At 40.0% G+C, this 15,263-nt stretch overlaps 2 protein-coding genes across 2 annotated transcripts in view; both read left to right on the top strand.

The window, feature by feature from the left end:
* Positions 1-13,210, top strand: part of LOC130928063 (gastrula zinc finger protein XlCGF57.1-like) — a 64,221-nt gene extending 51,011 nt beyond the window's left edge. Inside the window, exon 3 of the mRNA XM_057854280.1 lies at positions 13,124-13,210. Coding sequence (XP_057710263.1) covers positions 13,124-13,125 — 2 coding nt within the window. The 3' untranslated portion in view covers positions 13,126-13,210. The remainder of the gene's footprint in view (positions 1-13,123) is intronic.
* Positions 3,186-5,939, top strand: LOC130928095 (histone H3-like centromeric protein A). Its single transcript, XM_057854327.1, has 3 exons — positions 3,186-5,077; positions 5,134-5,208; positions 5,273-5,939. Exons 1-3 carry the CDS (start codon positions 4,799-4,801, stop codon positions 5,399-5,401), a joined length of 483 nt encoding a protein of 160 aa, XP_057710310.1. The 5' UTR covers positions 3,186-4,798; the 3' UTR covers positions 5,402-5,939.
* Positions 13,211-15,263: the final 2,053 nt, after the last annotated feature.

Here is a 15,263-nt window from a genome sequence, read left to right as displayed (position 1 = left end):
TGCCTGACATCTGCTATCCTGATATTTACAACTATCTTGTCCACACAAAATCAGCCTATTCTGACGAAAGTTTGAAAAACTTTAAGAGCTTGGAGGCTTATAAATGCTACGTTGCTGGTTGGGTGAAACAGGTCCTCGTACACGAAAATTCGGCAGGAATCTTGTGCTCGGAAGGTGAGTTAGAAAATGTTCAATTCAAAATCTTTTGTTCTTGCTAACATCCACTGTCAAGTCTAATGTATTTCATGTCATTTGTCAATGGAGCTAGGACTTTTAATGTTTATATGGTTTAGCGATAGCACTCTCACTACATACATATATAATATGTCATTAATATGAAGTGCGATAGCACTACTCCAGATTGTCCCTAGTTGAATTTATTTTTTGGCTTTTGACCTCAATAGTGAAATTGTAAATTAATTGTATGACAACTGTCTGATTATCCCCTTATAATTATATATTTTCAGGTAGTTCATTCACAACGTCTGAGTGTATGTTGTCGGCGATTAGCCTAGCAATGATCTTAATTGTGGTTGTCAGCCCAAAACCCTCTAAGTATATTTTAAATGCATCTTACCAGACATAAAATGACTACTACATAATCTGTGGTAGTCGTTTGGAGCCCAGTTTTCTCGTCGAATTGCAGCAGTCAATCTCGGTCTCCTCTTCGGGTCTCTCGGAATACGGTAAAACTTCAAGTCTCTCCGTCTATCTTCTCTGTTTTTGCAACCGACCGCCATACACGACTTCACCATTTGATTATTAATGTTAACGAGCAGAAAAACACGCCATAATAGGAGGAATTTACGAAGCGCTAATGCATTAACATGACGAGTATCCGGACAACATGGCGCGGGGGCGTGGCTGTGATGTCACGTGAGTAGGGTCTATTAAGGTGCTCTTGTGACTGAATCTTTGACCACAAACTGAGCAGGAAAAAGGTTTATCGCCAGTGTGGGTTCTTACGTGTTGTTTTAAGTTGCTCTTGTGACTGAATCTTTCACCACAAACTGAGCAGGAAAAAGGTTTTTCGCCAGTGTGGGTTCTTGTGTGTCGTTGTAAGGTGGTCTTATGACTGACTATTTGACCACAAACTGAGCAGGAAAAAGGTTTTTCACCAGCGTGGATTCTTTCGTGAGTTTGTAAGGATGTTTTATGTGCGAATCCTTGACCACAAACTAAGCAGGAAAAAGGTTTTTCGCCAGTGTGGGTTCTTGTGTGTTGTTTTAAGGTTTGCTTCTGAGAAAATCTTTGATCACGAACTGAGCAGGAAAAAGGTTTTTCTCCAGTGTGGATTCGTGTGTGAATTGTTAGTTCTCTCTTTGAAGAGAATCCTTTGCCACAAACTGAGCAGGAAAAAGGTTTTTCTCCAGTGTGAATTCTTGCATTTTCATGTTATTTTTTTCTGTGAATCTTTGACCACAAACTGAGCAAGAAAAAGCTTTTTCGCCGGTGTGGGTTTTTGTGTGTTGTTTTAAGCGTTGCTTCCGAGCAAATCTTTGACCACAAATCAAGCAGGAAAAAGGTTTTTCACCAATGTGGGTTCTTGTGTGAATTATTAGTTCTCTCTTTGAAGAAACTCCTTTTCCACAAACTGAGCAGGAAAAAGGTTTTTCACCAGTGTGGGTTCTTTCGTGACTATGTAAGTCTTGCTTTTGAGCCAATCTTTGACCACAAACTCAGCAGACATAAGGTTTTTCACTAGTGTGGATCCTCATATGCCTACGACAACTTTGCTTAGTAGCAAAGGTTTTCCAACACTGAGAGCATTTCCAGAGTTTGTCATTAATGTGAGATATCTTATGACCATCATCATTGTAAGGTAAGTGTGATTTGGCACCATCTCTGTATGATGGAGCAATGTCTGCTTGCAATCCTTCTGTTGAACTGCTGCTGGAGCCGCTTGGAGGCTCCGCCCCTCTGCTGGCCTCACTCTGACCATCTTCACTCTTCAAGGGCTCACCAGTCAAACTGGTGATATGCACCTCATCTACCTCCTCTTTACCATATGACAGCTCCTCCTCCTCCTTTTTGATTGGCAGGTGCTCTTCTCATTCCTTCTGTTGACAGGGCTCAGGCTCCTCCTCCTCTTTGATTTGGGGGAGCTCCACATCCTCTTTAACACCAGGAGATTCTGTCTCAGCACCAATATATTTTCTGAAACCTGCAAGACACAAGAAAACCACTGATATTTTTATGACCACCGCTGTGTCATCGGCCAGTCTTTTCTTTGTGCAAAACGTGGAGAAGATGAGTACAATGACCGAAAATTCGGCGCCGAAAACTAGCAGCCAAAAATAGCTAAAGATGCAATTTCGGTTGAAATGTTTTGAAGACCGAAAGTTTACCATTGATCATGATAAAAAGAAAATTATTCACATCACATCATGCGGAAAATCAAGCCATCTCAACATGACCACTGACTCATGGGAGTCGTAACAAGAGGCGAAAGGGGGATTATTTTCAGAGAACTTTTACTTGTTGTGTAAGAGTAAGGATACATCTTGGAGTTACCGGACAAGTCTGGCCAATTGGAAGAGTTCTTATTGGAAAACAATTCAGTGTTTGTAAGCGGTTCAGAGAGTGAAAGTGACCTTTCATTCATGTCCAAATCAACTCTGACCCTTTGCACTTTGACCGGTGGATTCCATTTTCCATATGCGGTAGATGGTTTTGTGTATTTACCATTACGAAATCCAATGCGGCAAGTGCGTAAATTATCTAAAAAAAACAATGGTCCCCCCCACCCAACCCCCTCCTGCCAATCATTGTTGTCTCCCACCTCAACATCCCAAATGTATCTTCCCCAGTCCAAAGCACAACCCAGCACAAAATACCGCATATTCCTCTTTAGATTTTTCGGACGCTGCTGTGCTTCTTCTACCCAACTCAGACTGGTCAAATCTTCGGACAGACTGAAGACTGGATGAGCCCTGTTGGGGTCTAGAATGACGGAACTGTAGGAGAGCGTCTCCTTCATCCGTTGGCATACGTTGAACTTGAGGTTGCCCACATGTTTTGCTTCATCTAGCAGACCTCCTCGGAGCAGCTCCGGTTCATCGGGCAGCTCTTGAATTCTATTCATCGCAGTCTGGAGATTCTTGAAGAAGGAAACGCCCCTGGATGCCAACTGCTCTTTTGTGCTTCTGATCACGCTCGAGAGAGCGGCCATTTGTCCCTCGAGAGCCACAATCTTCTCCGTGATGGTCTGAGTTTTCTTCTTCTCTTCCTCCCTGACCGCGGCCAACCTGGCCTCCTCCTCAAAGTCAAGGAAACAACGAAGCTCCTCAAAATACTTCTTGAGCTTGCTTTCAACCTTCTCCCTCTGGACTTTGATGTACTCTGCTTGTTCATTGCAGGTCTCTCTACAGTCATTATAATGTTTGAGTCGTGTTCTGTAGACCGTCCTGAAGTTTCACTTTGAGATTTTGCTGCGCTTCACTAAGGGGACAGAACTTGTGGCCAACGTGGATTTTTGCGTCTCTGCACATAGGCACACGGGCTGCTGGTGGTCCAAACAAAAGAGTTTGCGTTCCTCTTGGTGCAAGCTGCAGATATCTTCTGACTTGACTGAGGCACATGTCATGTTTTCACACAGATTCTTCAGTGCCAAGTTCAACGTTGGATCCATCGACCTAAATCGTGTCTTACAGATTGGACATGATTGCTCTCCTTTGTCCTTCCATCGCCGCAGACACTCACGGCAGAAGCTGTGACTGCACGGCAGAATGACAGGATCTTTGAAGACGTCCAGACAGGTCGGACATTGAAGATGGTCCACCAGTGTTTCGGCCATGGTTTTCGAGAAGACGCCGTCTCACCGTATAAGCTTTCAATGTTGACTTGAAGCAATCCAGAATGCCTTCTCGTATGGTTTCGTTCTCGTGTTCTATTTTGGAATCTGGTGATGTCATTGGCCACGACAGCCGGGCTTACATTCATGAAGAAGAGGATATTCAAGTTGGTCCAGTTTCCAGTTGGCAGGCAGTCAACTCTAGATGCTCACATTTGAAACTGGGTTCTGTTCTAAAAGTACGTTCTGAGGTTTACTTTCCAAATGTATTGTCTAGTTACTAGCCGTGTCAAACATTGCTAGGTAGATTGTTAGACAGATTGTTTCTGGTGCGCACCACATTGCTTAAATTTATTTAGTTTCTGTCAATGTCATTTTAGGGGCTCAGTATAATCAACAAAACTCAGTATTTTTTATCTGCCAATGAAATCAAATCCATGTGAAAAAGAAGTAAGACAAAAAGTAAGCTTCTATCTGACTTAAAAGTCCTTATCCCCCCCCCCCAAAAAAAAATTAATCATTTCGTTCATTGAATGACCCTCCTAACTATATCACATAATATCAGGATAAAATATAAAAAAGGACATTTAAATGTAGTGGCCAAAAGTAGCACGATGACAAGAACAATGAAACAGGAGGATACAATTGAACAAAAACAAAGTATGTATTATGAAGGAAAATAAACAATGATGGTGAAGAACAAGCACTTTAAAGTTCGAAGCAGAGTCAATATTGATGATGAGCAGATTTGATTTTAACCTGCTAGGTTGTTGTTTAAAATCTTTTAAGTGAAATATGAAGTTTGCTCTGATCATGTTGGCTGGTACAAGCATGTGACTAAATGATGTCAAGGCTGTGGTCGTGTCAAATGTCCCGAACTACATGAAGTTCATGTCATAAAGATTATGTACTCAACATTTCATCCAAAATTGACTGGGATGTGGCTTAAAACATTTAGAGTCCACTATAATTGACGGCATGCGCCGTTAGACCTTGTCTAGCTGGATGAAGGGCCCGAGAGGCCCCTGTCCCTGGCCCCGTCCACGCCCAGGCGCTCCCCTTGCCCAGGTCCCTCCTCATGCCCGGGTCCCTCCTTACGCCCAGGTGAGCCTGCCCCACCTGCCGCACCATTGGGGCCGTCAATCGTCCGAGCTTTTTTTTGTTCTTCTAGAACGCTTGCCCAGGATTCGTCGCTTTTGCCCCGGGACCAAGGCCTTGATGGAGATCCGCAAATATCAGAAAAGCACCCGAGTCCTCTTACCACAGGCACCCTTCTTACACCTGGTGAGGCCTCACTTGCCCGATGGCGGCCATAAATTGAGATCCTTCCCCACACGCAGTTCCCTGAGGTGTGCCAGACTGTCATCAGACGTGAACTCAAGTGGCAGGTCTTTGCCCTAATGGCACTTCAGGAGGTGAGCGTTGCTCAGGTGGCTCGCTCGTGTCGACGTCACGCTCACAACGGCGTTCCTCCCGCAGGCAACCGAAGCACTCTTGGTGTTGCTGTTTGGGGACGCTAACTTGTGCGCCATCCACGCCAAGCGGGGCACTTTGTTTCCCCAGGACCTCTACTTGGCCCATATGATTCGATTGTCCAACGCCATCTGAGCATGACGGCCGCTCAACATTTTTGTTTTTGTCCGAATTTGTTTTGTATTTTGTTAATAAAGGGCACTAGAACGAAGAAGCGTCTCGTGGCTCGGCCTTGCCCACTTCCTCATCGGGCGACTACTAACCTTTCCGACACGCTATCAAAATGCATTTTCTCCCGTGCGGGTATGAGCGTTTTTCTTTGCGGGCTTAAACATTCAAAGCAAAGAGCATCCTCGCTGTGACATCCTTAGGCCAGCATTGATTTGCGAATGGCACGGTGTCGAAACGTGTGAACTCATCAACGGAACTAAACGTCCGATCTATTTGAAGCGAAAGTGCAGATGGACAAAAAAAAAAGGACCGTTCATTTGCCACTTCATATAGATCGGACACTAGTGACAAAGGCTTTCTTATGTTTGACACCCAAAAAGTTCCCAAAGTTTACACCAAAACATGGGTTTTTTTGGGGAAAAAAAAGTCACATTTTGAAAACGCTACTTGTCCTTCAGTTTTAGTTTAAATCACATAATTTACACAATAAAAAATCAGGACACCAAGGGGTACAAAAGTTACATATACAGTTTTGTACGTAAGGCCTGAACGATATATCGTATGAACATCGTTATCGCAATGTGCGGATACTCCCACCGCAAGGACGTGCGATATAAGATATAAATATATATATATACTGTATATATATTTTTTTCAACACGCAATCACGCTTCAAGCTTGTACAGCGCCATAGATTCGCTCACACTTTAATGGTCACGCTGCTGAGAACAGCCTCTGATTTACACAATCTGATCATTGAGCTACCGAACCGTCTATAGCTAGATCAAAGCTACAGACCTGTCAATCATCGCTATCTTTAAGTACCGGCCGCACTGCTTAGCAGGAGGAAGGTGTGAGAAGCTGAGTGGACTCACTCAATGAAAACAAGGATTTAAAGAAATTATTCTTGTTTAAAAATAATTCACATTATGAATGTGTAGTTTGCATGTTCTTCCCGTGCCTGCGTGGGTTTTCCCAGGGTTCCTGCTGATGCCTTCATTTTGTGCTGGTGCACCTTAAGAAAAAAGTTAGGCACACCAGTGCAACCAATGCAAAAACTAATTGTGGAGCTTTGGCAATAGATATATCACAATGTATTTTTTCTACACTATCGTTCAGGCCTTTCCCAAACAGAGGTATTCTGGTTATCTGGTGAAAATTGATTTCGAGTTTTAATATCACAGTATATTAGAAATTGCAATTTCTGGAGAGATGAATATGGGGCTTTGCTGTGGTAGATACAGATCAAAGACCCGCTCAGGTTGATTTGGGGACATTTTGAGGACAATATTGGGTGACTTCCTGTTGATTTGGGGACATTTCCTCTTAATACCAGGTCACTTCCTATTGACTTGGAGACATTTCGGGGACACGTCTTGTTGATATCAGGTCACTTCCTGTTGATTTTAGGGCATTCATAGGTCACTTCACGTTGATTTTGGGTTACTGAAAAAGGAAGTGACGCAAGAATGTCCTTAAATCAATAGAAAATTACTCAAAATCAACATTTTCCTGTTGATTTTCTGTCACTTCGTTTCCTTTTTGGGGCACGTCCGGGTCATTTACTGTTTATTTTGGGGACATTTACGGGTCACTTCCAGTTGATTTTGGCTTGCTGAAAAGGAGGTGACCCAAGAATGTGCCCGAAATAAATGATGACTAATGCTAATCAATAAAAATAATTTTTGTTTTAATCATTTACACAGCAGGGTTGTAGATCTGTATGTATGTTTTAGGTTTAAAAATTAGATTTTTAGCTCACTGATACTGTTCAGGCGAACTAACTTAGGTCAATAAGTCAGTATACTGTTTTAGTGTCAAAATATCCTCCAATTGTGGAATCAAGGTCGAGCATGTCACCATTTGATTTTCATAGATTTCATAGATGGCAGCCTGATGCAAGCAGTTGCTTACTATGTTATTGAATTATTTCAACCAACGTGACTTTTTATTTTAGAAAAAAATCTCCCCATAAAGTTTTATTGTTGACCTTTTTAGAGCAGAATATATATATGAAATGAACCCTTGCACCCTCATTTAAATGACTGAACTTTATTACCAGGCCTCTGTTTGGCATTGTAATCATTTTTGTATGGAATTGTTTTAGCCTATTTTTGTTCCTTATTATCAGTATATTTCTAAGGGTTTACTACAACAGTGATGTGGAAAATGTCAAAAGTAGCACATTTTGTGATAGATTCTTGCCTTTTTCTCACTCATCTTTGTATTTTTTTTTCCGGACTAATTTTGTATTTAAGTCAAAAGCAAAAAAGAAAAATTAATAAAATGTACAGATATAAACATGTATATATGGGTCGTTTTTTAAGCATGAAGTTTTATTTTAAGTGGCTAAGATATAACGATGGTTTTAAAAACCAGGCTTTAAAAGCATGCTAACAAACTAATGTCATTTTCCCCATTGCTCTGCAGTACCAAACTTTACCACTGGAGTTCACAGTAATATCAAGAAATTTAGCAAGAGGAAAAATTTGTTGAATACAGTATATCTTATGTAAAATATTTAAATCCTTTGCTTTATTGGAAATAAAGTATTTGTAAGGACACAGCCATTTTTTCCTGCAGTTTATATATTCAATTTTAGAGTTTCATAAAACCCTTCCCCTTGGAACAATGTTGTTACCTCTGTTCCGTATCTAATGTACATGTTTATTGTTACACTTCATATCCGCTATTTCAATTCCATCCAATGTAAGACTAGGCTCCATTCAATCCTTTCTGCCATATTTTAGATGTTTTTTAATTAGTTGTATCAATCCGTCTGGAATTGCGTTTTATTATCAAGTTAAAGTATTTGAATGGAATTGGAAAATAATATGAAAACATGAATTGCTCATATGACAATATATTTCGTCATTATCAGCTAATGAGAGTGTAATGGAGAGACTCCTGAGCCAAAGAAATACAAAAGAATCATTGAATTCCATCAAGACAAGAAAATCTACAAAAATAAAGCATTATTACTCTGGTGAAGAAAACATATTTCCTATTATGAAACATAATGGATCATATCTCCGCGTTTCCGTGATCAATCGGTGGCAAATAAAAACTGGGAGAGAGGTTAAAAATCCCCCTCGCTTTCAAGTCATGTTGGCAGCAGTGCTCCGTTGTCAAATGTTTTTTTTTTTTTTACGGTGCTTTAAAAGTAGGGCTGCAACGGTCAAATATTTTAGTAATCAAGTATTCCACTGAAAATTCCATCGATTAACCGAGTAATCGCATAAAACACATTGTTTTTTAGGTAGAAAGCAATTATAAATTTACATGAGAAAACAAGACACTTCACTTAATATTGAACCATTTTTAGACAATCAATGTCTTTATTTTAGATGTACATTGTTGAAAACAGCCAACAATTGCATCTCAGATGTGGCTAGAATTTAGAAAAATCATTGCTTTCGCTCAAAAAACTTATAAAAATAAATTCTTATTTCATACCTAAAAATGTAATCACTCTTGATATCACACATCCCTAAGTGTTTTTACCACGTGTCTCAATTGAATTTCCATTTGTGTCAAGCTAATTTTGGGTTCTAGTCTAAATTGTAAGAGTTTGAGTTTTTGCAGTGTTCAAAATAAATGTATGATACCTGATGTATTTGAGCACATCAGGCACCAGTGCTACTTGGTGATTTATCCATCAATGACTACTGAGCTCGAATTGACAGTTAGCTTTATTATTTTTATATTTGACACCCTCATGACTCTGCAGCGCAGTTTTTACAGATTAAATAAAGCCTGTATGAAAAACACATTAGCCACGCATCAACAGTAGTCATAATTAGTAGATACCTAGCCCTCCGCAGGGCTAAAGATGCGTTAGCAAAGTACAGTGACGTAAGTCTTATTTACTAGCGCTACATTAACTTAACTTTACCTTGTCTCGAGTATTGCTACTCCTCTCTGGGAATCATCCTTAGAGCTTGCAAAATTATACGATTCCTAGAGGCGGAGAAAAATGAACGACGCCACGTGATTTAATCGCGGTTAAAAATAAATAGATAAAGAAAACATATTGAAACAATAGTGTATCTAACTTTGGGAATTATATATATATGTTGAAAAAGCTTTTTTTTTTTTCTTGCTACATGGTCACGTTGAATAAAGCACTATTTGTGAAAAGGGGGCATTAAAAACAAATGTCTTATTGGACCTTTTATTTTGTTCTCAAATTGTGTGTCATTGTGCCCTCTAGCTGCAGGGACATGCATTATTGGGGTTAACGGGGACCAGAGCCCGCCACAATAAGTGAAAAACCGCGAAGTACCACGCGTAGCAGAAATTGCAGACATCAAGGAGTGGTCGAGATTTTCTTTTACGTGTATTTTCACTTTTAAACTTTCTTTTTTTTTTTTTTTTTTTTGGATCGATTATTTATCATCTAAAATATCGGGGAAAATGTGACAGTACCCAAAAAAATACAATTAAGGGATAGCTATGAGGTAGAAATCCGTGACCTATCTACAGACACTATTTTTTTCATTGTGGTGTGATTTGTTTAAAAGTTTAAAATGTGCGAGCGAACAATTTTTTAAAGTGTTTTTTTGTTTTGTTTTGTTTTAAACTAAATAATAGACATCAATTAATGATTCCAAGCTAAAAATGACCGACATTTCAAATAATGAATATAATTACTTACCTTCTTTTTATGGCTGGGTTGAAACGTAAGTGGTTGCGTGGTGTCTGCAAACGGACAAATTAAAAATAGTTCAGAGGCTTAATGTGCCATGAATCTGCTATGACAGCATGTAGACATATTGTTCTATCAAACACAACATTTCTTTTGGCTTAACATACAGGAGTATGTTTTAAAGACCAAATGTGAAGTAATTGCATAACATGCCAAATAGGGTCACAATTAAAGTAATTAAACATTGTCCAACAAATAAAGCATGAAAAAATAATTTATATGTTGTATATTTGACAAAATAATCACGTTTCCGAAGTTCGAGCCTGAAAGGGGACGAACCCGGAAGTGATACGTCACACCGAGAACAGCGATGGCAGCGCTCCATACGGCCGCCATACAAAGCCCTTCAAACAATAATTCAAGCTGCGATATAAGCGATAGATCGAGCGGAAGGGAGGAGACCCAAGTTTTCGAAGAGTTGGAGGAAGAAGAGGAGGTTGGAATTTTATGTTGGACCTAACATGTATTAGCCAGACGCTAATCAGGATGCAAACAATGTGCCTAGACTACCTGACATGGAATGGAGACAAGACCCATCGAGATTACAAGATTGGTAAGATTTCGCTGTTATTATTTTCATGATTTGAAGATGCAGGCATTTGCACATAAGTTTATGTTTTTGTCTATCTGATGACATTGTTTAAAAAATAATAATCACACTTCATGTTTATTTTGGCAGATCCAGCAGCTCTCGCGCATATAAAACAATAATATAAAAATGTTGGGGGTAAAGAAGGAGATGAGTCGTTGATGGCTTTCTCCACTTTATTGTGGCAACAATAAGAAAACAAAATAATAGCGCACTGCCGCCACATTCGACCGGGAAGTTTTGCTTCTCGCTCATCTCCCCCTCGCCTCCTACTACTCACAGCTCTCCAGTCCCAGCTTCTCTTAAACGGATCGTGCATAGTGTCTTGTTATAAGCTTTTTGTTGACAAAGGTATCGAACACACGATGTGCTGACAACTTTGTTTCTTTATTAACACATGGAGCTAACAGTACGAACACAGCTTGGGGCTCTCGGCAGGCTGTGCGGAGCGATAGATAGAGCCTGTAGAAGTGGCGTCTAATGGCGTGAGGAAATGTAGTTTTTTCACACAAGCGAATAGATTACAAAGCACCACTTCAGTGTTGTCCCGAGACTACATTTTCCATGATTCACTGCGTGACCTGCGTCGCTCGCTGATTCGCTACGAGATTGACACAATGGCTACGCTAAACCAACACGGTAGTTGTCAACTGTCACCTGTCAGCGGCTCTCGTAAAACACAAACTAGAAGGCTATCATGCGATCACTGTGAAAGAAACGCCGAACCGTCCAAAAGCAATGCAAAGCTTGATCCATGAAGGTGGAAATACATAATGCAAATACAAATAAATTTGCACAAACTCACCAGCGGTGTGTGTCTCTTACGGCAACTTGACCGTGAATTACCGCGACGCCGACCCACTTATATGCACATCCACACCCCTTTCACGATTGACAGTGGGTTAACCCTTTTGGACAAGATCGTAGATAACGCATAATTTAAACACGCTTAACCTAGCGAACGCAACAACAACTGTGATCGGGGATTGCCACGGGTTAGCTTTCGTCTAACGTCGCTAGCTTCTACTGTTCATTCCATAACAGTTGGCAGCTCTGCTTTGACAAAGTCATCAGTCATCTATCCAAAAATCACACTTACTTTTTGGAAAATCCTTGATCATAAGCAGACCAGTTGAGGAAGCAGGCATCTTTGAAGTGTTTGCAGCAGAGAACACTACTCGGTGATGGCGTGAAATTCATTCGCTTCGTGCGAACCAAAGATGTACATTTCCGTGGCCTGCTATCCTTTGGCCAGTCATAGAAGTTTTTAGATTGAGAACAATACATTGCCACACACCACCGTGGCATCTTAGCGAGAAGCAATACTGTACTCTGGCGGACTTCCCTCGCATTTTTCTGTGTGACGTAATTTCCGAAGATTTCCGAAGATTGTCGAAGAAAAGCATTTTCGTTGTCAAGGGCGTTGCTATGGGTTAAACAAAGAATCTGGAAGGGTTGCGTTAAAAAAAATAACGAAAATATGCTTATAATTGTTTAGCCATTGATATTATTCAAAAACATGGTTGGCCAACCTTACTTCACATTTCCGCTTTAAAGGGGTGCAAGAGCAGAAACTGCTTTTTTAGTCGTCTGTGTTTTCCACCAAATATTAATAATTGGTTTTTAAGCACTTAAAATGTAATAATTTTGATGTTTTAACCATGTAACTGTCCCACTGAATTATTTTAAACAAGAATAAAGTAGAAAATTGCGTGTCTTTACTAAATGCTTCATTGAGTGAATCCACTCAAATCCCCCCAAGCTGCTCACTTACACACAATAAGTTGCCACAGCAACTATTAAACAAGTTAAACGATGATTGACCTATGCGGCGCTTTGAAGTTTCAGCTTCCCAGCGTCTCTGGCAAGATCAAACCTTAACGTCTGTCAATCATCTTTAACTTTAATAAGCAATGCCAGTGCACTGCCTGACCAAGAAAAGCAGCAGGAGCGAAAGTGATAGACTAGGTGATCGGATCGGGACAGTTCTATAAAATATTGCATTATTATTGTTTTTTTTTTATTGAAAAAAATCCGCAATGGACTGAGGGAGCGAAGTTTGAAGCACAAAGTAGCTAGAGATCACTGTACACGGGCACTTTTATTTCCAATACAAAAACTCAACCACAACAACCAATGGAGGTCAAATACAACGCTGTCTTTGTAGTAGAATAGAATAGAATAGAATACAAACACGTTACATTTATTCCATTACAATGAGTAAATTTTGAGAAAATTCTACTTCGTAGTTTAACCACGCAGTACTAAAAAGTACTCTTACTTGAGTAGGTGTGTGAAGAAGCAACAGTACTCTTACTCCACGACTTTGGATTAAACTAGTCGTTACATTTTTTCTCATTATTCTATATATTGACTTTTTTTTTTCCAGAGATGCCGACAATGGCTGTCTCAGTTTCACCGATGAGACGGAGCAACAATAACCACATGACTCCATTATACCAATCACAAGTATCAGAGGTAACAATGTTTTTTCTCCACTAGAGGGCACGCATGCTCTTTGGACGGGTCATACTTCACGGTGTTGTTATGGTCTTAATTCAATGCTTTTTGTGTCATCTTTTTGGACTAATATATCATGTATTAGGTTATACTACAGTATAATAATAACAGTTCATGTAGATGAAGTTAAGCTGAGACAAAAAAATATTTAGCAATCTTATTTGCATTATATAATGACTTCAGTTGTATAGAGAATTTAGATTGCCTTCCCGTTTGTTGTAAGCATAAAACTGACACTACCATTATTAATTGAATTATTTTCATTATGTTTATGTTTCCGAATAAAAACTAGACATTTATTCTGGAACTTTTCAAAATGTTTCTTTAGTAGGTTTTGAAAACAAAGGTTTGAATCACCTGAACCAATGCACGTAAAAGTTATTAGTCAGTCAGTACTGATATATTTAGCCTATCAATTAACTAGGTTCATACTCTTGAGAAATGTGGCCCTTTTCCCCGCTTACCCAATTTGTTTGGTCTTATTAATGTCCTGTCCCCAGCAAAAAGTGTACATGCAGGTTATGCAGTTTTATCGTCCCTACCAATGTTGAGACTAAACCTACGCCCTTTATACAGCATATGCGCGTGTGTGTATTATATAACTGACATGTTGCATATGGTTGTACTGTATTGCAGAACACCACACACACACACACATTCTCATTATTCTCTGAATTAAACCAAAAATAAATCCTGAACAGCCTCTTTGAATCTCTGATCGGATTCACATCATCATAGCATCATTGGCTTTATTCCACGCACCCACACAGGGATCCCAATCCGAATGAGCTCTTTTTCAATCTAGACTGTTTTACGTTCATATCTATCTAATAAAAAAAAAAAAAAAAAATCAGGGATTTATGCATTCATTCACAAGATTTTTCAATTTAAAAAGCTCTTTGTTTTGCTACTTCGAAATATTTACGTAAAATGAATTATAACTGCCCTTTTTGCTTTTGGTCAGCAATAGGCCGCCCCAGCGCCTGCACTTGCTAAAGCTTGTCGAGTTCTTCCCCGGTGACGTGCAGGCCAACCTGGACCGCGCCAAGTTAGTGGAGAAAGAGGATGAAGAGGAGATCTTGCCCGAGCTTTCCAGGGAGCTAGCCGGACCAGCCGATGAACGATGGCTACCTGGCCAGGAAGGTCCAGGCCAAGCAGCTTGCCCAGCAGGAGAACATGGAGATCTCCGTGGAGCTCGAGATGTGTGACCCGGCCTCCATGATGATTAACGTCCTGGTCGAGCTGGTGGACATGGGAGAGCTGGAGACTGGAGAGCTGGGCTGTCCTCAAGCGGCCATCTCTTTATTATTTATAATTGATTCTACATGTTTTCCTCAAGAATTAAGTTTCTGATGTTAAAGTGAGTGTTTTATTAGCTGTTAAAAACTTGTAGTAAATTAAAAAAAAATTTTTTTTTGCTATTTTGGTCAAAAACCTATATACAGTGGGGAGAACAAGTATTTGATACACTGCCAATGGGTTTTCCCATTGGCAGTGTATCAAATACTTGTTCTCCCCACTGTATGTTCAATATTGCTATTGATCCTGAAAATATAGGTGATTATCTCTGCATTTGGTGATTTTTGTGCATCTAGTGTAAAATCTGATTATTTTATAGCCATTTTAAGTTTTGAAATACCAATATAAAAAAAATAATCGGGATTTTATAAGGGAACGACTTTGAATTTTTTGATGCCACTGCTCATGGAGACAGTGGCGCCCCCAGGGAGTGGCCAGGGGTGGCCACGGTCACCCCTATTAATTGGTTGGCCGCCCCACTGGCCACCCCGCTTGCTAGTATATCGTTAGATTGTTGTAGCATCAGTTATGCATTTCATCCCAAATGAATGCATTTTTTTTGTTTTGTTAAATGTAGGGCTGTCAAATTTATCATGTTACGGGCGGTGATTTTTTTTTTTAAATTAATGACGTGAAAATATTTATCGCAATTAACGCATTCGCTGTACGACTCATTCACGCATTGCAGCAAACAGCCTACAATTGCGCCG

The sequence above is a fragment of the Corythoichthys intestinalis genome, chromosome 13 (genome assembly GCF_030265065.1).
Source record: "Corythoichthys intestinalis isolate RoL2023-P3 chromosome 13, ASM3026506v1, whole genome shotgun sequence".
NCBI lineage: Eukaryota > Metazoa > Chordata > Actinopteri > Syngnathiformes > Syngnathidae > Corythoichthys > Corythoichthys intestinalis.
The sequence above is the reverse complement of the archived record's forward strand: the minus strand, read 5'-3'. Positions and strand labels throughout refer to the sequence as shown.